Source organism: Rattus rattus, chromosome 5, assembly GCF_011064425.1.
Source record: "Rattus rattus isolate New Zealand chromosome 5, Rrattus_CSIRO_v1, whole genome shotgun sequence".
NCBI classification, from domain to species: Eukaryota; Metazoa; Chordata; class Mammalia; order Rodentia; family Muridae; genus Rattus; species Rattus rattus.
In genome coordinates, this window is record NC_046158.1 from 105,882,749 (window position 1) to 105,905,741 (window position 22,993).

Sequence of the window (22,993 nt, forward strand, 5' to 3'; positions counted from 1 at the left end):
ATTTTTAAATTGGTGTCTCACTATGTTGTTTAGATTCTCTTCTTTTTAGCTTTTAATGACATGTTATCACTGTAGCCCAGGCAAGCCTGAAACTCACTCTGTAGAACTAGCTAGCCTAGAACTCAGGGAGGCCTGCAGTCTCAGCCTCCTGGGAGCCATGGCGCCCTTCTCATCCTATTTCTTTCTTTTTGTTGAGACAGGGTTTCTCTAAGTAGCCTGACTGTTCTGGAACTTGCTCTATAGGCCAGGCTGGCCTTGAACTCACAGAGATCCACCTGCCTCTACCTCTCTGCCTCTCTGCCTCTCTGCCTCTGCCTGCCTCCTGAGGGTTTTTTGTTTGTTTGTTTTTTGTTTGTTTGTTTGCTGGCACTACTATTGTGCTAAAGACAAGAAGCTATGCAGTAAATGCCATTTAAGAAAGATCTTGGGCTGGAGAGATGGCTCAGCAGTTAAGAGCACTGACTGCTCTTCCAGAGGTCCTGAGTTCAATTCCCAGCAACCACATGGTGGCTCACAACCATCTGTAATGGGATCTGATGCCCTCTTCTGGTGTGTCTGAAGAGAGCTACAGTGTACTCATACATAAAATAAAATAAATAAAAAAGATTTAAAAAAAAAGAAAAGATCTTGGGCTGGAGAGATCAGCAAATAATCCAGAGGTCCTGAGTTTTCCCAGCAAACCAAAAAAAAAAGAGAGCTAAGTACTCAATAAATAAAATAAATAATTTTTAAAAAAAAAAAAAGAAAGATCTTATATTCCTTGAATTATACGATGTTAATTTTGACATTTATAAAATGATTGTTAGGCCAGTCAAATGGTATGTCCCTTGAGTAAGTTAGATATGAAGAAAAGGATCTGCAGCATGATCAGCCTCCGTGTGACGTCAGCCTTGTGCAGTCTTCATCTGTGCCAGCTGATGCTTGCCCAGATATGTACTCTGATTCCTCCCAACAGTCACACTAAATTACACTTTCTAATGAGAGAAACTAGACATCTGTGTTTTATGAGAGACCACTGGGCGATGGTGGTACACACCTTTAATTCCAGCATTTGGGAGGCAGAGGCAGGTGGATCTCTGAGTTCATGGTACAGAGGGAGTTCCAGGACAGCCAGGGCTACACAGAGAAAGCCTTTTTTCAAGAAAGGCAAGTAGGCTCAAATCTTTTTTTTTTTTTTAATTAAGATTTACTTATTTATTGTATATGAGTACACTGCAGCTGTCTTCAGACACACCAGAAGAGGGCATCAGATCTCATTACAGATGGTTGTGAGCCACCATGTGGTTGCTGGGACTTGAACTCAGGACCTCTGGAAGAACAGTCAGTGCTCTTAATCACTGAGCCATCTCTCTAGCCCACTCGAAATCTTTGTTTTGTAAAATCTTACTCTTACTGACATTGGAGATCTACCCCATTTAAATTTTTACTGGAAAATAAACCAGCATCTGTCTGGAAGTTCAGAAGAACAAAAACATAAAATTATTTTACTTTTATGTTGTTATTGATGAGTTCCAGTTCTTTTGTATTGAGGTACAGTCTTGGTATAATTTATAGTGTTTCTTTAATATTCATAAAAGTATGTGTAATACAGATTGAAGTTCCTTCCAGCTCGGTCTGAATGGCGTACTGTCTGACTTGGTATTTACATATTTACTAATTTTGTTTGACTCTAGGTATTAGGAGAGTATTCCTACCTCTTAGATAGAGAAAGCCCTGAGGAGGTTATGACCAGGCTCTACAAGTTACTGAGGAGTGACTCCATTTCTTCAGAAACGAAAGCGTGGTTGTTTGCTGCAGTAACCAAGTTAACACCTCAAGCTCATTCTTCTCCCATAGTTGAGAAATTAATCCAAGAATTCACTGTATCCTTGAATACTTGTCTGAGACAACATGCATTTGAATTGAAACATCTACATGAAAATGTAGAGCTTATGAAGAGCTTGCTTCAGAGTGCTCAGAATTGTGACGACATCGTGGTAAGAATGCGTCATTTTGTCAAAATCCTGTTGCCTAAACAGCAGTTCTTGCATGTGCAATGTACAAGTAATATACATCAACCTGTAGTTTCCGTTGCATGTGTGATGAGCTGTGTAGTTTCCTCATGTCGGTAGGGAAAGAAGTGAAGAGGCTCTATTTAATACTGGCTATAAGTAGGGGCAGGAGAGTATCTCTTCCCGAGAACTGCAGGGTAGATGTTTCAGCTTGTGACAGTCTCAAGATGTGGAAAAGGCTGGGGAAAGCTATGTGGGGTGAGGATGGTGTCCTTTGAGTGTAACAGCTCTCTAGCCTTGTGTGGGCTTAACATAGAAGTTGGGGTTCTGGAAGGTCAGGGTCACACAACATTTCCCCTAAGTCAGTGACTGCCAGGGCTTTGTCTTTGAAATTTGAACAATGAAATTCACAGACCGTAGAGGAGTAAGATTCAGGAAGAAGTAATACTATGGGATCATAGGCTTAAGAGAATTTTAAGGGGAAAAAAAGCAGACAAACCTTCTGTATTGCAAGTGCAGGCCCTAAGAAATGGGTTGCCACTGGGGGCCATTGTCTTGGGTCTTGTCGTTGTTAGTAAGACCTTACTGGTTTGAAGCTTGGGGTTCTGTTTCTAGTCAAACTCACATAGCCCAATATAGTTGGAAAAGGAGAAGAAAGGTAAAAGCAAACAGGAATGCTCTATTTGTCAGTGTAGCATCTCTGACATTTTGAAGAGACACATTCTCATATAGCAAACACTCCGAGCCTCTGGCTTTTAGAATCTCTCTGCCTCTTTTCCCAGTGTTCTTGAGCCTTAGGTGTGGGAGTGTTCTGTAGATGTACCCATTAGGAATAGGCTCGACGGCTTTGCATTTTGATTGGTTGTGGATTTCTGGAGTGATTTCCACTGGTTGCAAAGAGAAGCTTCCTTGATGAGGAGTGAGAATGGTATTTATCTGTGGGTTTAAGGACAAATACATAGAGTGTAGTGAGAGATTGTGTGCTGGTTAGTAAAGTACAGAGTGTAGTGAGAGATTGTGTGCTGGTTAGTAAAGTGATGGTACAAGCCCTGTGAGCTCACGCCCTGGATAATTGGTTAGGTTTCCAATACCAGACGTGATTTCTTGATGGTAGAGCTGGCTACCTCCAAATATGCATGCCACTTCCACACCCTTAAGGTTGTAGTGCATTGCTGATTGTTTCTGGTGGTTCATAGGGCCCTTACTGAGTAGCCTCCTTGGGAAGCTTGCATGGCGCTGTCTGACATAATGAAATCTAGTCCTCAGGGAGTCAGTGTTTAGTTCTGTCTCGGCTAGGGTTATTATATGCTGTGGTGAAACACCATGACCAAAGCAACTTGGGGAGGAAAGGGTTTATTTGGCTAACATTTCCAAATCACTGTTCATTATTGAAAGAAGTCAGGATAGGAAAACAAATGAGACTTGAACCTGGAGTCAAGAGCTGATGCAGAGGCCATGGAGGGGTAGTGTTTACTGGCTTATTTCCCATGGCTTGCTCAGCCTGCTTTCTTATAGAACCCAGGACCACCAGTCCAGGGACGGCACCACCCACAATGAGCTGGGCACTCCCTTCATTGACTATGTAAGAAAAATTCCTTACAGGCTTGCCTATGGCCCTATCTAATGGAAGCATTTTCTTAATCTCAGATAACATTATCTTATGTCAAGTTGGCATAAAATATACAACACAAGGTCAGATACAACTTGGGTTCTCTGGATCCTATGCCCAAAACACGTGGTGCCTTCTATTTACCATCACCTCAAGACGCACCAAGGACAGGACAGTAGCTTGTATGTTCTAGGAATATCTTGGACAGCCTGACCACAACTCAGAAGAGGCTCCTCATGTTTAGGGTTAACTGTTTGGTCAGGTAGTCTTTGGCTCTTTAGGTAACAGTGTCGGCCCAGATGAGAAAATTTCATTTAAACTGTATATGTATATGTATATGTATATGTATATGTATATGTATATGTATATGTATATGTACACACAGACTTCTTTTAGTTCTGCCTGATACAGAGCAGGTTGGGGCAGAACATAAGATGTGGCAGTCCAGCTATGCCTAGAACTTGAATATGGCTTAGATGAGATGAGGTCAGGTAGCCACAGGGTGCTGGGTTGGTGTGCAGGATGTGAGTCTGGTCCAAGCCTGAACTTTGTGGGTAGATCTGGGACCAGGGTGGGTGTTTTGATGGGAAGACCAGGTGGAGCACCTGGCTGGACACTGGAATAGGACGTGCAGGATATGGCAGGTGGAGAATTTGGATGTGGCAATGGAACTGGGGGGCTGGAGGTTGTGAAACAGGTAGGGCAGGTCTTGGCAGATGTGTAGAGCTTACTAGTGGTACAGGGAGGGTTTGCCAGACTAGGCCAGGCACTGGGTGTGGGATTTACACTAGATCTGGGGGGTTATGGAGGGTATAATCAGGCTGACTTACCACACTAGACCCTGGAGAGGGTCTCTTTAAAAAGTTTAAAAGATCATTGTGCCAAAGTTATATGAAGGTGTAATCTGTCTTCCAAATACATGTTTGTTTGTTTGTTTGTTTGTTTGTTTGTCAATTCCTGACTCTTGCTAACTTCAACGCAGGCAGATGCTTCTTTATCTTTTCTGGATGGTTTTGTGGCTGAAGGACTCAGTCAGGGAGCAGCACCTTATAAGCCCCATCACCAGCGCCAAGAGGAGCAGCTCTCTCAGGAAAAAGGCATGTTTCCATCTCTTTACAATAAAATGGTTTGCTTTGTTTTGTCTTGGTTTTAGCTTTTGTTGTTACTGTGACAAGGTGTACTCATGTGTGGTGCAGGCTGGTTGAGAATTTGAGATAAAGAATCCGCCTGTCTCTGCCTGCAGAGTTCAGTGTCACCATAGCTGGGGAGGGCTGGCACTGAACAGTGTGAGCATGTGAGCATGTCTGGAAAGGTTCCAGAAGCAACCCTGGTCCCTGTGGGCTAGTGACTCATCTTCACTGTGAACAGTCTTGAGATTCGCTAACAAAATATCAGTTATTACATCACAAGGAACTCACAAGGGCAAGAGCTTTACTCTTTGAAAAGCACGCCTGTGAGGGCGTCTACAGTGACCTCGGTGGACAGGAGAGCCCTGGGTCATTTGCGCGGTGGCTGGAGGTTGCTCCTGTGAAATGGGGAGAAGTGTGGACTGTCGCTTGTGACTTCAGGACGCTGACACTGCTGACAGTTCCAGGCCGAAAGATCTCGGGAGTTTGTTGTTGTTGAGTGCACATTTCCTATGCTGTGTGCCCGCCATTTTGTTACTGTAGTCGGATCAAATCAAAGAGTTGCTAGCATATTGTTTTCCTTTACAGAGCTTTTGATTACAATTTTAATTAAATTTATTTAAAGTAATTTTCAGTGAATTAAAGTAGTATATGAAGTATTAAGCTTTATTATGGCATTTTAAAACAAATTTGTGTCTCTCCTACCAGCACCATCCCCACACACCCTTTTACCCCAGTGGCTTCCTTTCTGGTTGTGTGTTCTGCTGTGGGCCTCCTTCCTCAGCACTTTTCCCTCTCATGCTCCCCTGTCTCGTTGCAAAGCCTAGACTCAGACATTCACATGTGTGTATCCGTAACACTGAAGACAGTGTGTGAGGAGCATGCAATATTTGTCTCTCTGAGTCTGGGTCACTTTATGTACTTTAAAAGTCTACCCATTTTCCTGCAAATATCCTAATTTCACCTGTTTTATAGCGGGTGAAACTCCGTTGCGTGTGCTACTACATTTTCATTATCAGTTGGCCTGTTGATGGACTTTCAGGCCGATTGTCTCTCTAGCTTTTTATTTGCTTAGGCTTTTGTTTATTTGCTTTTGGTAATATAGCCATCTTAATTTTTTTTAATTTTATAAAGATTTTATTTTTATGTGTGTATGTATGTGAATTGTATATGCTTAGTACCTTTAGAGGCCAAAAGAGCACTGGATTCCCTGGAATTGGAGTTACAGACAGTTGTGAGCCACCAGGCTGGAAATTGAACCCAGGTCTTCCCAAGAGCAACAAATGCCTCTTTTTTTTCCTTTTTATCTATTTTTTTCTTTTCTCTTTCTCTCTCCCTCCCTCCCTCCCTTCCTTCCTTCCTTCCTTCCATTTTCAAGGAAGGCTCTACCTGCCTCTAGCTGGCTCAGAGCTCTACCTGCCTCTGCCTCTGTGTCCCTGCCTCCATCGTACTGGAATTAAAGGCGTGCAGCACCACCTCCCAGCTGCAACAAATGCTCTTAACCCCTGAGCCCACTCTCCAGCCCCTTCTCACACATCTGTTTAGATGATGAACCTTCTATTTTAACCCTTCCACCTCTCTCACTCTGTTACTTGCTTTAGTTTGCTGATAGGCACAGCTTCGCATACTCTGAGTGACATTTGATGCATTGCCCTGTGTCTGAAAAGATATATTTGCCACTTACAGTTAGGTTTAGCTAATTGGTTTTTTAAAATGAGATTTTATGCAAACCATATGGTATTGTTCTTTCCCTCTAGACAATCAAGTAGTTTGGTGTTGGCTGTGTAGTTATGAGAAGTCCAGATTCTGTCTCTCTTGATGTTCTGACATCCTTGCTGTTTCACATCATGATTCAAGATGACTGCTTGCACTTGAGCAGCTAGCTTGCAGTATAACGAGTAGGCAAAAGGGAACGGGAGAAAAGAATTTCTTGCAAGTGCTTCTCCCAGATGTTGCACGCAGAATGTGTGAATAATAGACCAGGACATATAAGCCATGTGGCCACAGAATGTGGAAATGTCTCCTCTGGCTGCCTATATAACCTACCTAAGACTGGAGGATTCTGCTACTGAAAGAGAGGAGAATGGATGTTGGCATCTACTCTGCCGCAATACTAACATTTCCTGGCTCTGATTGAACTGACTTAGGTTATATACATATTCAAAAGAATTAGCATGTGAATGAGTAAACAGTTTTTGTGAGTAAGGAAGAGCCCCATTGAGAGCACCACTCACCCTTTTGAGGTGAAGATACACCCAGGGGTCTTTCTTCACTAAGCAGAGCATGGCCCTCACTTCAATTTAGCCCATCCCCTCTTCTATTCTTACGGTAGCAGCAACTCCTCTGCCTGCGGCTTACTTTTATAGCTTGCCTTTTCTAACTGATTTCTTTTCAGATTTCTAGGGGTGATAAAAGGATAAAAGTGAAGGATAGTTTGTCTCTGATTCCCTAACATATGCAGACTTAAGTCAGTGGCAGTGGCTTTACTCAACTGTACATGACTGGTTAGATTATACGAAAGCTCTATTCTGGAAAACGGTCAGCCTTTAGTTATTGCAACAGTGAATGGAATCTCACAAACTTTATTCTCACGCTTTGTCTAATGTGAACCTCTGTTACTGTTTTGAATCATAGTTCTCAACTTCGAACCATATGGACTATCATTTTCTTCATCTGGCTTCACTGGACGACAGTCTCCTGCTGGCGTCTCTCTGGGCTCAGATATATCTGGAAACAGTGCTGAAACAGGGCTGAAAGAGTAAGTTTCTTTGTAAAGTTGAGAACTTGACGTGTTTACCTCCCTCCAGCATCCTCCCTGCTTTCTGCCTCTGTGCATGTCCTCGGGATTATTATTTGCTCATTTTAGGACGTCCTCCAAGAAGTTTACATTTTCACATAATGCAAAAGGAAAGCCATATTTGTGACTATGTGCTTAATATCATTGAAAGGCTCCTGAGAGCTGTATTCTATATGAGATTTTTTTCACTTGCTCCTATTGGTTTCAAGTTTCTGATACTATATATAATATGTCCTTAAACTTCAAGACGTTATCTGCCCTCCAAGACAAAATAAGCCATGGATAAGATTTGCACCTGAGATCTGGAGAGGTGGCCAGCAGTAAGAGCCATGGTCTTGCAGAAGATAAGTTCCCAGCACCCACATCAGGCATCTCTCGACTGCCTGTAACTGGAGCTCCGGGACATCAGATGCCCTCTTCTGGCCTCTATAGGCATCCACATGCATGTGCTCATACACATAGACACACATACACATTAATGTAAAAAGTAATTTAATAAGTAGATTTGCACATAATGCATGTTATTGCCACATATGATAAAATTTTAAGAGGCACAGTGGGAAGTATTAAGCACATTTGTCATTCTTTATTATCTGTGTCATTCTTCTGGCAAATACTTCTGTCATCTTAGCAGAGCTGTGCCAGATACAGAGATGAACACGAAATAAGATGACTGACATTGTCTAAGGAAGGCCTGTTCTTTGCTCAGAACACTTTCAGAGTCTCTGGGGAGAGAGCTGAGCACTTGCTATGCAAGTGTGAGACCCTGGGTTCAAATTGCAGCACCCATATGAGACACTGAAGGGCTGTGCATGCCTGTAACCCCAGTATTGGGAGGTACAGATTCTGGGAGCTCACTGGTTAGCCAGCTGTCCTAATTAGAGTTTTTATTGCTTAGATGAAAGACCGTGACCAAAAGCAAGTTGGCTCACACCTCCTCACTGCTGTTCATCAGCAAAGGAGATCAAGACAGGACCTCAAGCAGGGCTGAAACGTGGAGGCAGGAGCTGATGCAGAGGTCATGGAGGGGTGCTGCTTACTGGCTTGCTCAGTCTGCTTTCTTAAAGAACCCAGGGACCACCAGCCTAGGGATAGCACCACCCACCATGAGTTAGGCCCTCCCCTATTGACCACTAATTGAAAAAGTGCCTCACAGCTGGATCTCATAGAGGCACGTCCTCAACTGAGCTCCTTCCTCTCTGCTGAGACTAGCTTATGTCAAGGTGACACACAACACCAGCCAGGACAACTGGCCCTTTGTCAACTTGAGGCACAAGCATGGCCCTGTGTAGCTCTGGCTGTCCTAGAACTCACTCTGTAGACCTGCCTGGCCTTCAACTCAGAGATCCACCTGCCTTTGCCTCCTGAGTACCAGATTTAATGGTGTATGCCACCACTGCCCAGCTGAAAAACAATGTTGCCTTTTTTTTTTTTAAAGAGTTCAAAATGTTCTAAGTATAAATGTCAAGGATGACAGCCTTAAGGGACATTGGAATTTTGAGTTCTTGTACTAAGTCAGTCACCTTATTTTATTTTTACCCTTATAATTTGTTACTCTTTCAATGAGGAGGAATGATAGAGATATGGTGAATGGAGATTGGTATAATGTATAAAATGGCAGGAGTTCTAATTCTGCTTTTTAAATCCATTTCCCTACCTGGTCTATCATCCGTAATTTCTCCTAGGTGTGGTTTGTGGGTCTGTGGTGGTAGAAGTGATGGCTACTAAGGTCCTCACACAGAACCAAGTCAAGTAGAGACAAAGACTCCCCAGACCCAGGGAGAAAGTCTGTGAAGTGAACAGGGTTCAGGGTCATGTGAGGGGCTGACCTTATAAACTCTGAATGGTTTTATGTCCTTTGTATGTGCTTTACATACATGAACATATAGGAAACAGAACATGAAGGATGGATTGAAGTTTCCAGAGATCACAGTTCACCCATTATCTCAGAGTAAGAACCTGTGTAGTAACTGGCGAGGAGGATGTTGAAAATAAGATAATAACAAGTTAGAGAGACTAGTGAAAGTGTTGCACTTTTTTTTTTTTTTTTTTTTTTTTTTGGTTTTTTTTTTCGGAGCTGGGGACCGAACCCAGGGCCTTTTGCTTCCTAGGCAAGCGCTCTACCACTGAGCTAAATCCCCAACCCCAAGTGTTGCACTTTTAAGTACATAGTTCTGCAGAAAGGGGCCAGCATAGGAAAAGGGCAAAGTGGCTGGGGCATTAATTTGATACAAGACAGTGGTTTTTAAAATCCTGATAGAGAGGGCCTAGAGCAGCAGTTAAGAGCACTGGCTGCTCTTCCAGAGATCCTGTTCAATTCCCAGCATCCACATGGCAGCTCACAAGCATCTATGGGATCCACTGCCCTCTGCTGGTGTGCAGATATACATGCAAACAAAACATTGATATACATAAAATAAATACTTTTTAATTTAAAGGAAAAGTCCCAATTGAGAGAAATCCCTTAATTTCTGGAATAGGCTGGAATTTACCCCCTTCTGAAATTCTCCATCTCATTGTTTTAGGGCACTAAGCCTAATCTAATGACTTGTTTGCAGCTTGGGACTGTAGCTAGAGGAGAGAGAGTGTTAGCCCTCCTGCTGACTTAGAACTCAGTGCCAAGTGCACACTATGCTGCAAACGGACCATAGTAATTTTTGCAGTGAGTAGCTTTCCAGATAAACTGTTGTTCCTCTTCCACAGTTCACGGTGAGCTGACAAGTAGTCAAGCCCAACTTAGGGTTTCTTACTTACAAGCTGATTATCAAACATTATTCTACCAGTACACCATTGATCTCTTGAAGATTTCTTGCCTAGAAACATGTGTGTCTTCATGGCCTGATTAACAATAATACAAAAGCACAATTTAGAAAACTATGGATTATATAATGCCTGCCAAATCTAGGCAAAGATGACTTACTTATATAGAAAGCAAGTTGTGCCGACTTTTTCCATGTGTATGAAATGGCCGTGTTGCTCTTGTGTGCTTTGCCACATTTAGGCTGTTGACTGAAACATGACAAACTTACAGTAGGTATGTAATGAAATGAAATAAGTGAGAATATGTTTGTAGACTTTTGTGGCCCCTTCTCCCATTTGCCTGTGAAATCCATGCTACAGTGGCACAGAGTATGCAGAATTTCTAGGAGTGCCCTTTGCGACCGTATCTGTGGAAAGAAGTAGCAAGGAACAAGTTTGGGGAAACAAAGAAGAGATAAAGTCATGTCAGTGATGGCTTCTTCTCTGTTAGAATGACCTTGAGAGTTACCAAACTGAGCTAAAAGGAGTGGCCAGGACCTTACACTGTGTGTGCACACGAGTATGGTACGTGTGAGTGTATTTGTGCATGTCTACGGGGCACATATTCATGGGTGCGCTGTGGAGGCCTGAGCCTGACTTTGAGTAACTTTCTCGATTGCCTTTTTCTGTGTTTACATACCCAAAGTTCAGTTGGCCGCTTTCCGTAGGCTTCTCTATCCAGGGTTTCTCTGTCTCTGCTTTCCCTAGTGCTGGTATCACAGCACCTACTATGGGTGGGCGCTGGGGGTCCTCATGTTTGCATGACAAACACCACCCACTGAGCCCCTCTCCAGCCCAGGCTTTACCCTTCTGGTCAGCACTGAATGGGCTGCACTGAGAGGAGCTTGATCTCTGGTGAGTTCTGAGACGAGCTTTGCCTGACTGAGGCTGCCAATAACTTGGTCTAAATGGAGCAGCCTAGTACATGCTTTCGTTAAAGAAAAAACACCCTAAACTAAAACTGAATCCTAAATTTGAGCACACTTGTATATGAGAGAAATCTTTTGGTGTGAGTAGGTGGTGTAGCCACTTCGGTTGTTCATGCATCTCCTAGAGATCATCGCAGTGCTTCCGAGCACCCCAGGGATCCTCAGGATCGTCCCAGTGGTTCTTGTGACCATTCATAAATCTACCTGTGTCAAGATGACTTGGTTTCTTCTGAGAGGCGGCACATTGGATAACTAGACTTGTCTGTTAAAACTGCTTAGAAAAACAGTTTGATAACCTGCAGTGGCTATATTTAAATATCAGTGAGCCTGTGAAGAGTTTCAGTGGAGGAATTGTTTAGATCAGGTTGGCCTGTGGGCATATATCTGTGGAGATTTTCTTGACTGTTGATTAACATAGGAGAGTCCAGCCTGTTGAATGCAGCACCATTTCTTGGTCTGAGAACGTGGGTGAGAGCAGAAGGGAGCAGTCAGCAAAGGGGAATTTGTTTCCCTGTGGACTCTGACTGTGGTTAATCAGCCGTCTCGAGTCCCTGCCTCTGCAGTGATGGACAGTAACTTGGAATTGTATGCCAAGTAAAGTCTTGCCTTTTATAAGCTGCTTTTGCTCAGAATGTTTTCTCATAGCAATAGAAATGCAATTGGAACAGTACCTGAAAGGGATGAAGATATTTCTAACTTCTCCCTAAAACCATGAGGAAAGAAAACAATCCTCATTCTCTTTATTAGAGTCATTTTTCATTCAGCCGTTCACTGCTTAATAGCATTACCTCTTTACTAAGTATGAAGTAAAATCACCTATAAAACCAGATGGCCGTGATCACAGCAGATCTGTCTAAGGCTGGCAGGGTGGGTCAGCAGGTAAAGGTGTCAAATGAACTGAAGTCAATCCTGAAAACCACAGGGTGGAAACAGAGTCCTGACCTCCACACATGCTGTGGCATATGTATACACGCACAGTAAATAAATACATGTAATTTTTTTAAAAAAATGTAAGTCTGTAAATATTTTTGAGTCTTTATTTTATAGCCTAAAACTAAGTGTTATTTTGAACTATGACAATTCAGTAAGCTAAGATGTTTAAAATGGGTAAAGACACATAGTCTTAAAAATGTTTACTTTTCAGTTGTTGGTAGTTCTTCACAAACATCAGGTTTACTAAAACATGTCTGGCAATGGAGGCATGTAAGGTATTCAGTGGGATGATAAACATGTGCATTGTGAAACAGTTACATTTGAGTTAATTAACAGATGTATAGGTTTTTACATAAGAGCAAGAGAGATGATTTTTGGCTGTTTCAGTCAGTACTGATCCTGCATTAGTTACTGTGAACTGTGGACTCATAGCTGTAACTTTGGTGACGTTACGTAAATCCATATTCTATTTAAATTTTTAAAGCTTTTGTGTATGAATGATTTTTCTGCATGTATGTCCTTATACTGTGTACATGCCTGGTGCCTGCAGAGGCCAGAGAAGATATTGGATCCTCTGGAACTGGAGTTAACAGATGGTTGTAACCTACCACTTGGGTGCTAAGAATCAAAGGTCAGAGGAAGGAGGATGAGGGTATTCATCCATGATGAGGGCATGGGAGAAGGACCACACTGGAAAGGTGAAGGAGGGAGAGACAGCCGATGTAGCTATAGCGGGAGAGGGGCCCAGGAGGGCTGCCCAGCAGGGTCCAGGGCAGCAGAGGTGAAATACAGGTTTAGTAAGTATTAATATTGGAAGGGAGTGTGCGCTAGCTGTGTGGAGTTAAGAGAATGGCTCAGCCATTGGGCTGTTTAAGGTATTTAAAATGCAAGGCTGTGTATGTGTCTTCCTTTTGGGGATCCAGAACATTGGGGCAGCAGCGAGAATCAGAGCAGATTAACAAATTACTGCTTCAGACAAATCTGGATGTCCTGGAACAGTAGCCAGTGGTCTTACCGACGAAGCTACCATGCTAGCCCCTGAGTTCATAATCTTAATTTAACCCTCGGTAATGTTTTGTCTTTATTTTGTTTGTTTGTTTGCTTGTTTTGCCTGGATGTCTTCTCTAAAGTTTTTTGGGCTAGGCATCTGCCTTCTAACTAGTATTTTTATTATTATTATTAATTAATTATTTACATTCCAAATGTTCCCTCCTTCCTGGTCCCCCCTCCATGAGTTCTTCACCCTACCCTCTCTCCCCTTTGCTTCTGAGAGGGTGTTCCTCCATCCACCCACCTACACCCACCTCACCCTCCTAGCATCCACCTTCCCTGGGGCATCAAATTTCTACAGGATTAAGCGCATCTTTTCCCACTGAGGCCAGACAAGGTGGTCCTCTGTTACATGTGTAGCAGGGCAACAGACCAGCCCATGTATGCTCTTTGGTTGGTGGCTTAGTCTCTGGGAGCTCCGAGTTAGCTAATATTGTTATTCTTCCTCAGGTGTTGCAATCCCCTTCAGTTCCTTCAGTCCTTCCCCTAACTCTCCCTTAGGGGTCCCACCTCAGTCCAATGGTTGGCTGTAAGTACTCAGCTACTAAAAAGGTTTTGGGGCAGATGACATGGCTCAGTGGCTTAAGACACTTGGTACCATGCCTGATGACCTGAGTTTACCCATGTGATTGATACCTGCCTTGTGTGCATGTCCAAGCACATATACAAAATATATAAGTAAATGTAATTAAAGAGAAAATTCTGGGGCATTGAGATGGCTTAGCAGGTAAAGGTACCTGTGTCTAGGCCATCTGGTATAAGGAAAGAACTGGCTCCTACAGGCTCTCCTCTGGCCTCCAAATATGGGTTGTGGCACTTAAATAAAACACACAACAAACAAATAAATATGAATAAGAAAATTACAAAGAAGAGTTTCTAGGCCTCTTTTCCAGACCAATTTTTATATCATTTTTATAAACATCAAACATGTAATTAGTGGTCTCATTGATAAAACATTTTCAGGGCTGGAGAGGTGGCTCAGTGGTTAAGAGCACTGACTGCTCTTCCGGAGGTCCTGAGTTCAATTCCCAGCAACCACATGGTGGCTCACAACCATCTGTAATGGGTTCTGATGCCCTCTTCTGGTGTGTCTGAAGACAGCTACAGTGTACTTATATAGAATAAATAAATAAATGTTAACAAATTTATGTATTACTGCATATTTGAATGTTTTGCTTTTAGTGGATTTAAAATGAATTTGTGCCTATGAATTACTATTTATGAATCAAGGTTTGATCTCATTGTGTGACTAAGATCTTTTATCTTGGGTCATCAGAAATAAATAAAGGCCAAGGTATCTTTGAAAGTAGAGGAGAGGTTTCAGCCTAGAGCCATTTTTGTCTTTTGTAACTTACTCAAGTAATTCAATGAAATGAAATGATCTGAAAATCTGGAGAGCTGGTGCATTGTTTTACCAATGCACCATAACATTGGTAAACATAAATTTAAAAGTCTAGGTTTCCCTCTGGCCTGTTGACTGAACATGAAAGCTGGTCTTTTTGTTTGGTTGGTTTTGTTTTTTGAGACAGGGTTTCTCTGTGTACCCTGGCTGTCCTAGAACTCACTGTGTGGACCAGACTGGCCTTGAACTCGGAGCGCTGGAATCAAAAGTGTGCACTACTACAGCCCAGCGTGAAAGCTGTGTTTTGTGTAATGTGTTTTAAAGAAAAGAAAAGCATCAAGGCTCTAAGCACTCAGCCTCATTTAAACTGGCTTGCTCTCTCAATCTCCCTAGGGCAGGTAGCCTGAAGATGGAGGGCATAAAGAAATTATGGGGTAAAGAAGGTTATCTCCCCAAGAAGGAGAGTGGAGCTGCTGATAAACCGGAAGCCGCACATGCTCCTGCAGAGAGTGCAACGATGGAGAATGTAGACCAAGCCATGACCAGGAAGGACCAAACTCAAGGCCACACCCCTTCTACAGAGGAGAAAGAAAAGCAGCTGTTGGCATCATCGCTGTTTGTTGGGCTAGGACCAGAAAATACGATCAATTTGGTAAGTTGTCTGTTGCATTCCTGTAAGAATCCCTGTGCCCATTCCCAGCAACCACATGGTGGCTCACAACCATCTGTAATGAGATCTGGTGCCCTCTTCTGGTGTGTCTGAAGATAGCTACATGTACTTATAGAAATAAAATTAATAAAAAAATAAAAAACGCAAAAAAAAAAAAAAAAGAATCCCTGTGCCCTCTGCTGGTACCAAGAACTGGATTTCACTGATGCATGGTGGGAAATGCCTTCCATAGCTCTCACAGCATCATCTTCCAGCCCTAGGGCTACCACTAACATAGTAGCATACCATGAGGGGACATGCCCAGTCCCCTTGAGTAAGTGTTTCTCGAAAGTCCAGTCGGCTAGAGGAAGGCCCAGGACCCACATAAACCAACAAGAATGACCAAAGTAGATGGGAGAGTTCTGTGAGGGCACAGGGTTGGAGATTGTCAGTAATAGTGGCTTATCTGTGTGTGTTGTCCTCCCAGACCGTTCTTCAGTGAGATTAGTGGTGGCAAATTTGGCAAGCATCACCAGCTGAGGAATTCTTCCCATCTTGTTTCCTGGTTAGCCTCTGACATTTAGATTTTGAAGTTAAATCAGTTTTTCTTTTCTGCTTACTAGCATGGACCACGAAAACACAATTACTAGATTATTAAAACCTCTTTGAAGTCAAGGGTAACTCGGGATTCTATAAAATACAGCTCTGGAAACAAAAGCAGCTGGATTGTCTAATCCTGTGATGTACTATTTAGAAACTAAACATTTTTTAGAACTATTACAACTGAGTTTTGACCTTACTTCTTTTTCTAAGTTTATGTTTTTAAATCAAAAGTAAGATTTAGCTGATAGTTTTAGGTTACATGGTTGTCAGAATTGTGGGGTTTACACCTTTTTGTCTGAGTTTTACTAATCATTGCTTTGCAGCTCTCGGTGTTAATATACTGTTCATTTAAAATTATTATTATATTTTGTCTTTGCAGTTGGGAAAAGCAGATGTTGTGTCTTACAAGTTCAGGAGGAAGTCAAAACCCAAGGTAGCCCAAAGTGACAAGACGCCCAGCGCTCATGCCGCTCCCTCGTCCACCCTTAGCCCTGTGTCAGATGTGACTGGGGGGGATGAGGACAGTCTGAGCGCTGCGGATAGAGGAGACGGGGAGCTCGGTTCAGAGCTGTTGGGTTCTGAGTCTCTCTTGGAGCTGCCCTCAGTTGAAAACCTCTCAAGCGTCAGCTTGCCTGCGTCTTCTTTGTTTGCGGATAACAACATGGAAGTCTTTCATCCCCCTTCGTCCTCTGCAACTTCAGCTGTCAAGAAAATCAGTTTGGCTTCTTTGTTGGAAGAAACTCCTGAATGCAGGCGTTCAGGTCTCATGGAAATCTGTAGTAATGAAACTGTGTCTGTGTCTTCTTACAAAGTCTGGAAGGATGAGTGTTTATTGGTGGTGTGGTCAGTCACTAGTAAGACTGATTCAGAGTTCACAGATGCTCAATTAGAAATTTTTCCTTTGGAAAATTTCAAGGTAAGACAATCATAAGATATTGTTTCTGCCTTAAGTAAATAATGATTACTTAGTGCTTCTGCGTTCGGCTCCAGTGCCTTATGAGTTTGTTCTAAATCCTCCTTTCTTCCTTAAAAACAGGACTCAGGATACATTGCTCTAAAGAAACAAAGGAAGCCCAATAATATTGTATTTGCAAAGGCCATAGATATTATATAAAGTGAGTGTCTGTACTGCATAATACAGGTTGTAGGTGGCACATGGGCAGTCCTTTAAACCCTTACTCAGGAGAAGAGGCAGGAAAACCTCTGTAGGTCCAGGCTAGCCTAGGATACATAGTGCATTGACATTGAATACATACATTGAATCTCACTTCTGTGCCCTACTGTTGAAAACAAGGGTATTAGTACTGTGCTCCTGAAAGGAGTTAACTGGTTGATCCTGCAGGATGCTTGTAGCATTAAATCCACACCCTGTGCTCTTGGTGTTTTCAGGTTTTATTCTGTGATATTCTCTCTCTCTCTCTCTCTCTCTCTCTCTCTCTCTCTCTCTCTCTCTCTCTCTCTCTCTCTCTCTCTGTCTCTCTCTCCATGCACTCTCCAAGTGCTGTATTCACTCTTGTCATCTTCACTGAGGACGTTTCAGGTTATTTGACAGAACCAATAGAGCATTGAAAAAGAATGTTAAGGATAAACACACAATTTCCCTTCTTTCTCTCCCTGATTCTGTATTCTGTACTGAGTACTCTGCATCATCCTCTTCCTCAGCTCTGGGAGGGTGACGGCAACTTCTGAAAGTTCATTTGTCTACAGTGTCCTTTTCTTCTGTGAGCTACAGTGCGATGAATGAGATTATTGACCAGGGCATGAATTCTTCAATTCTTCAATACATACGTGTAGCAGATTTATTTGCAAAACTTTAAAAAACAAACAAGAAGTCTGTCGACATTGTACCTGTAGAGTTGAGTAGGGCCAGAGAGTGAGAATGGAGGCAGCTGTATGATGGTTTTAAATCCTCTAGCATAAGAGTCAGGTGCCGGGGGCTGGAGACATGGCTCAGCGGTTAAGAGCACTGACTGCTCTTCCAGAGGTCCTGAGTTCAATTCCCAGCAACTACATGGTGGCTCACAATCATCTGTAATGGGATCTGATGCCCTCTTCTGGTGTGTCTCAAGACAGTGATTAGTGGACTTACATACATAAAATAAATAAATCATTAAAAAAAAAAAGAGTCAGGTGCTAGGAGCTAGGAAGGATGCTTACCTAGTACACACAGACACCGGCTTCAGTTCCCCAGCACTGTGAGTAAAGGAGTTCCCGTGCCAGATTAGAGTTTAGTAATCTTAACTAAAGATTTTTTTTTTACAGTTTTAGCTGTAATACTAATCTGTTATATAATTTTGACCTATACAGTATTATTTATGTCTTAGTAAATTTTCGTTAGTGGTTTTCATAATGAGGTCTGTTAACTTCCCACATTCATGCGCTTTAATGCTTTATCTCTTAAGTAGAAGGCTATTATCCACATAACAGTCTGTTGATGCGTTCTTCAATAGTTTTCTTACTTTCATTTATAGATCATTGAGCAGCCTGGATGTTCTTCACCTGTGATGGAAACAGAAAGCACCAAATCCTTCCAATATGGTGTGCAGATGGAAAGCCCTTGTGTAGAGGGGACTCTCTCTGGTTTTATAAAGTATCAAATGATGGATACACATCCTGTTCAACTGGAATTTTCCATGAACTTATCACTACTAGATTTTATTAGGTAAATATTCTCTAATTTTTATTAGAAAATATTTTGTTTGTTATTCATCCATTATTCCCCCTCCCTTTTTTTTTCTTGTAGAGACACATGCTAGCTATTAGGGAGTATAAGAATTACATATTAAACAGTCTTGGGCTGGAGAGATGACCTTGTTGGCTAAGAAGGCTTTCAGAGGACTGGAGTTTGGTTCCTACCACCAGATCTGGTGGCTCACAACTGCTCATAACTCCAGCTCTAGAGGACCCAGCACCACTGTGGCCTCTGTGGGGCACATAGTCACACATAGACACCCACTACGTATACATGAATCAGTCATTTTAACACCTTGTATTCTTACAAGCCAGGCATGGTAGTTCATGCTTATAATCCCAGTAGACATGAGGCTGAGGCAGGAGGATTGCCATCTGTTCAAACATTTCTAGACTACAAAGTGAGTTGTAGGTCAGCCTTGGCTACAAAGTAAGTCTCAACTCTTTCCCACTCTTATTTTATAATTTGAGGATGCACAATGTATATGCAACATAGTTTTGTGCATAGTAATCAGTTCTTCTGGATCTTTAAATGTAGGTTTTTTTTAAACTATGCAATCAATGCTTACTTATCAGAAATTCAAATGTTGTGAAAATATAACTAGAATATAAAAGTTGCCTATAATCCACCCCTAGGTATTTCTGACATTATACAACATATAATTATTTCAGTGTGTGTGTGTGTGTGTGTGTGTGTGTGTGTGTGTGTGTGTGTGTGTGTGTGTGCGCGCGCGCACGCGCGCACACACAGAGTCTTAGACCCTTTGGTGAATTTATTGAAAGTTCTTTATATTCATTCTCTTGTGCATGGCTTTAACAGAAATTTCATTATTTCCCAAATACAGAGTATACATGATAGAATAGTTTATATTTGAGAATTTATGCAGTTATCTGTTAAGTTCCTGTTGGAGTAATTAATATCTTTTTTTGAAAAAGACAAAATTGGATGGGTTATTAAAAGGAGAGGTCCAGTTTAAATCTTTTGTTGTCAGTAACATCATCACGTTGGAAGATAACATTCACCGTTCTAATCATGTCTGGTTGAAAAGCACAAATCCCTTGGGACCCAGGTTTACAATCTACAATGTATATGTATTATACATGTAATCTATATTCATGTGAGTCATGTGTTTGCTCAGCATCATTGTACTCTTAACGACATAGACTAATTGTTAAAATTTTTTCAGGCCATTAAAGATCTCAACTGAAGACTTTGGCAAACTCTGGTTGTCTTTTGCAAATGATGTGAAGCAAAATATAAAAATATCAGAGCCTCGAGTTGCACTGGCTTCTGTCCTGACAGAGCTGCAGCAGAAACTCAGACTTTGCGTGGTTGACGTCATAGGTGTGTAGACTTATGAAAAGGCAACCCCTGTGAATGTGGATTTTCTTCTGAGTGTCATACTTCTTAGAGCTTCTTGTCACGAGTGTCTTGAAATGAGTGTGTTTTCAGACTGCATTAAGGAGTATTTGATTGAACAGTTCACAGTAACATATATTACTAACTATCAGTTAGCCTTTGCTTTTCTTCTAATGCTTTAAACCTTTCTCCATTTGTGTGGAGTAGGCTTCAAATCCAGTCAGAAAGTAGTTGATTACTCTCAAAATAGCCACATCTCTGTTGCATGTACTGATATTTTATACCTGAGAACAGCATTCTTTATCTTTGCAAGGTACCTCTGTTTTAGATTTTTAAGAAAATTAATCATATCTTTTAGTTTGCTTATAAAGCAGTAGATTTCTATATGGTTTTTTTTTTCTGTAACCTGAATTTTGGTTGACTTTGGCCATTTTGACTGGGATAGAATAAAATCTCAAAGTAGTTTAATTTGCATATTAAAGTAGTTTAATTTACATAGTAAATAATTTGTATTAAATTCAAGTTTATTTGTTCAAGTGTATTTCATATTTTCTTCTCTGTCAGATTTAGAGTACCACGTCTTGTGCTGAAATCCTTGATGCATTTAGAATTGAGAGTTGTGCTAGGTTTGTGGTGAGGATCCAGGTTTATTCTTTTACTCGCAGCTGTCCGTTTTGACCAGCGCCACCTTTTAAACATGCTGTATTTTTTCCAGTGTGTATTTTTGGCTTCTTTATCAGAGAACTGTAGGAAAATGGGCTTCTTTCTGGGTCCTCCACTCTACTGTATTGAGGTGTCTGTCTATATGGCATGCTGTTGGTTAGAGTGGGGTGCTGGTGTCACATTGTTGGGGTTAATCTATGGTTTTAGATTTAGTAGTTCTTTTAGGAAATCGGATGCACCTGTGTTGGTGAATATCGTTTAGAATTGTGATGTGGGGGCTGGAGAGATGGCTCAGCGGTTAAGAGCACTGACTGCTCTTCCAGACGTCCTGAGTTCAATTCCCAGCAACCACATGGTGGCTCACAACCATCTGCAATGGGATCTGATGCCCCCTTCTGGTGTGTCTGAAGACAGCTGCAGTGTACTCATATAAATAGAATTGTGATGTGCCCTTGATGGGTTGTTCCCTTAGTGGATATAAAGTGACCCTTATATCACTTCTAACCAGTTATCATGCTATTACTGAGTGTTACCCTGCACATACATTATTATCATATAACATATTATTACTGTAGTATACTGTTAGCTTGCAACTAAGCACTTGAGGCACTTCTATTTTTTGATGATACGAACAGTGCTGCCGTGTACGTGTGTGTTAAAATACCTGTCGCCATTCTTACTCTCATCTGAGATTCAAGGCATTCGCCCCCACTCCAGCACCTTTTCAGGTTTTTTGTTTTTTTTTAATATATAAAATAGTCTTCCAAACAAGTGTGACATGCTCTCTCTAAAGTGGCACTTCTCTGGTGATTGGTGACAAACACCTTTTCACGTGAGAATGGCACATTTGTAGATATCCGTGGAGGATGGTCTGTTGGAGGCCATTTAAAATTTAATTTCCCTTTCTGTTCTGTTGCAGGCAATGAAGGTCTGCTGGCCTGTAAGCTGCTTCCGTCCACCCCCTGTGTCCTGCACTGCCGAGTACACGCTGACGTGGTAGCCCTGTGGTTCCGATCCTCTAGCTCTGTTCTTTCAGACTATTTATCTAGTCACTGTCAGAAAGTGATGCAGACATCCTAGCAAAGTTCTGTTAAGTTTTACTTTTTTCACATAAATTGTTTACATTTACAACCTTACCAAAGTAAAAAGCACTCGTGGTACTTCTGATGGGAATGGGGATTTGTCAGGTTTGGGTTATGTGTTTTCTTCTTGATTCCTGCTAAGAATGATCCCCAAGAAACTATGTCATTAATTTTTTTACTCAGGATTGTACAGTGTGTTTGGGTCCCCCTCCCCCAAAATGACCTAAACTAATGTTATAAAATGCTAATTATTTTATGTCACTTAATGTGGAGGAACTGAAAATATTTATTTTGTTATAAGTGTTTTATAGCAGGTTTATTCTAGCATTCACTGATTTCTAATAAGGCTGAATCTTGGTTCTCTGCTTTGATGCAGAGGACACAGAGACTGATCATCACCTGAATCACACTTGGCTTTGGAGTACAGAACTTGCTGTAAGGATAGTCTGTGCTCCCAGTTCTGTTTTCCTCAGGTCAGGGTTAAACTGAGGTCGCCTAACATGTACTAACCATTGTACAAGACCATGAGCATGCTGGGTATGGGGCAAACACAATCTGTGTTTTTTTTACTTTTTAACTTGTTATACTTAATTTTAAGTAATTTGATCATAAAGTATATCTGTTTCCTATTAGATCCTTTTTGTAGTTAAAATTTTTGACCATAGAATAAATGGCCAATTGATTTTTTTTCTGGTCCTTATATCTACTAATATTAAGTGGTTGTTACTGAGTAGTGACTTTGTAAATATATCCTACAAATACTTCAGCAAAATATATCATTTTTCATGTTATATTTATGCTTATAGGCCCTCTGTTAGTAAAAGAAGAGATTATGCCTTGTATGTGTGATGGGCCAAAATCTTGAAATTGTATATTAACTGAAATAGTATTTTATAAAGACTAATAATGGTGCTGTGGGAAATATTTATTTTACCCTTTTTGGTACTTCATCATTGAAACTATTCAGGTAATACAACTTAAGTTATTATGTTAATCATTCTAGTTCCCAGGACTGGTTATCACCCGGGCCAGGCACTCTGGTTTTACATTATCTCACCAATACTTGCTGTAAAGATGCTAAGGTGGAAGAGAGGAGGAAGAGGGGGAGGAAGAGGGGGAGGAGGGGGAGGAGGAGGAGGTGGTGGTGGTGATGGTGGTGGTGGTGGTGGTGGTGGTGGTGGTGGTGCATACCTTTAATCCCAGCACTAGGCAGAGGCAGGCGGATCTCTTGAGTTTGAGGCCAGCCTGGTCTATAGAGCAACTTTTCCGGACAGCCAGGGCTACACAGAGAAACCCTGTGTTGAAAAATTAAAAGAGGGGGGAAAAGATGCTAAGAAGAGTCTACTGAACTGTCATCCATAGTTAGAA

At 41.7% G+C, this 22,993-nt stretch overlaps 1 protein-coding gene across 1 annotated transcript in view; it reads left to right on the forward strand.

The window, feature by feature from the left end:
- Positions 1 to 22,308, forward strand: part of Ap4e1 (adaptor related protein complex 4 subunit epsilon 1) — a 62,897-nt gene extending 40,589 nt beyond the window's left edge. The window contains exons 14-21 of the mRNA XM_032904146.1: positions 1,674 to 1,976; positions 4,583 to 4,697; positions 7,362 to 7,485; positions 14,971 to 15,229; positions 16,209 to 16,745; positions 18,301 to 18,491; positions 19,708 to 19,865; positions 21,463 to 22,308. Coding sequence (XP_032760037.1) covers positions 1,674 to 1,976; positions 4,583 to 4,697; positions 7,362 to 7,485; positions 14,971 to 15,229; positions 16,209 to 16,745; positions 18,301 to 18,491; positions 19,708 to 19,865; positions 21,463 to 21,623 — 1,848 coding nt within the window. The 3' untranslated portion in view covers positions 21,624 to 22,308. The remainder of the gene's footprint in view (positions 1 to 1,673; positions 1,977 to 4,582; positions 4,698 to 7,361; positions 7,486 to 14,970; positions 15,230 to 16,208; positions 16,746 to 18,300; positions 18,492 to 19,707; positions 19,866 to 21,462) is intronic.
- The last annotated feature ends 685 nt before the right edge of the window (positions 22,309 to 22,993 follow it).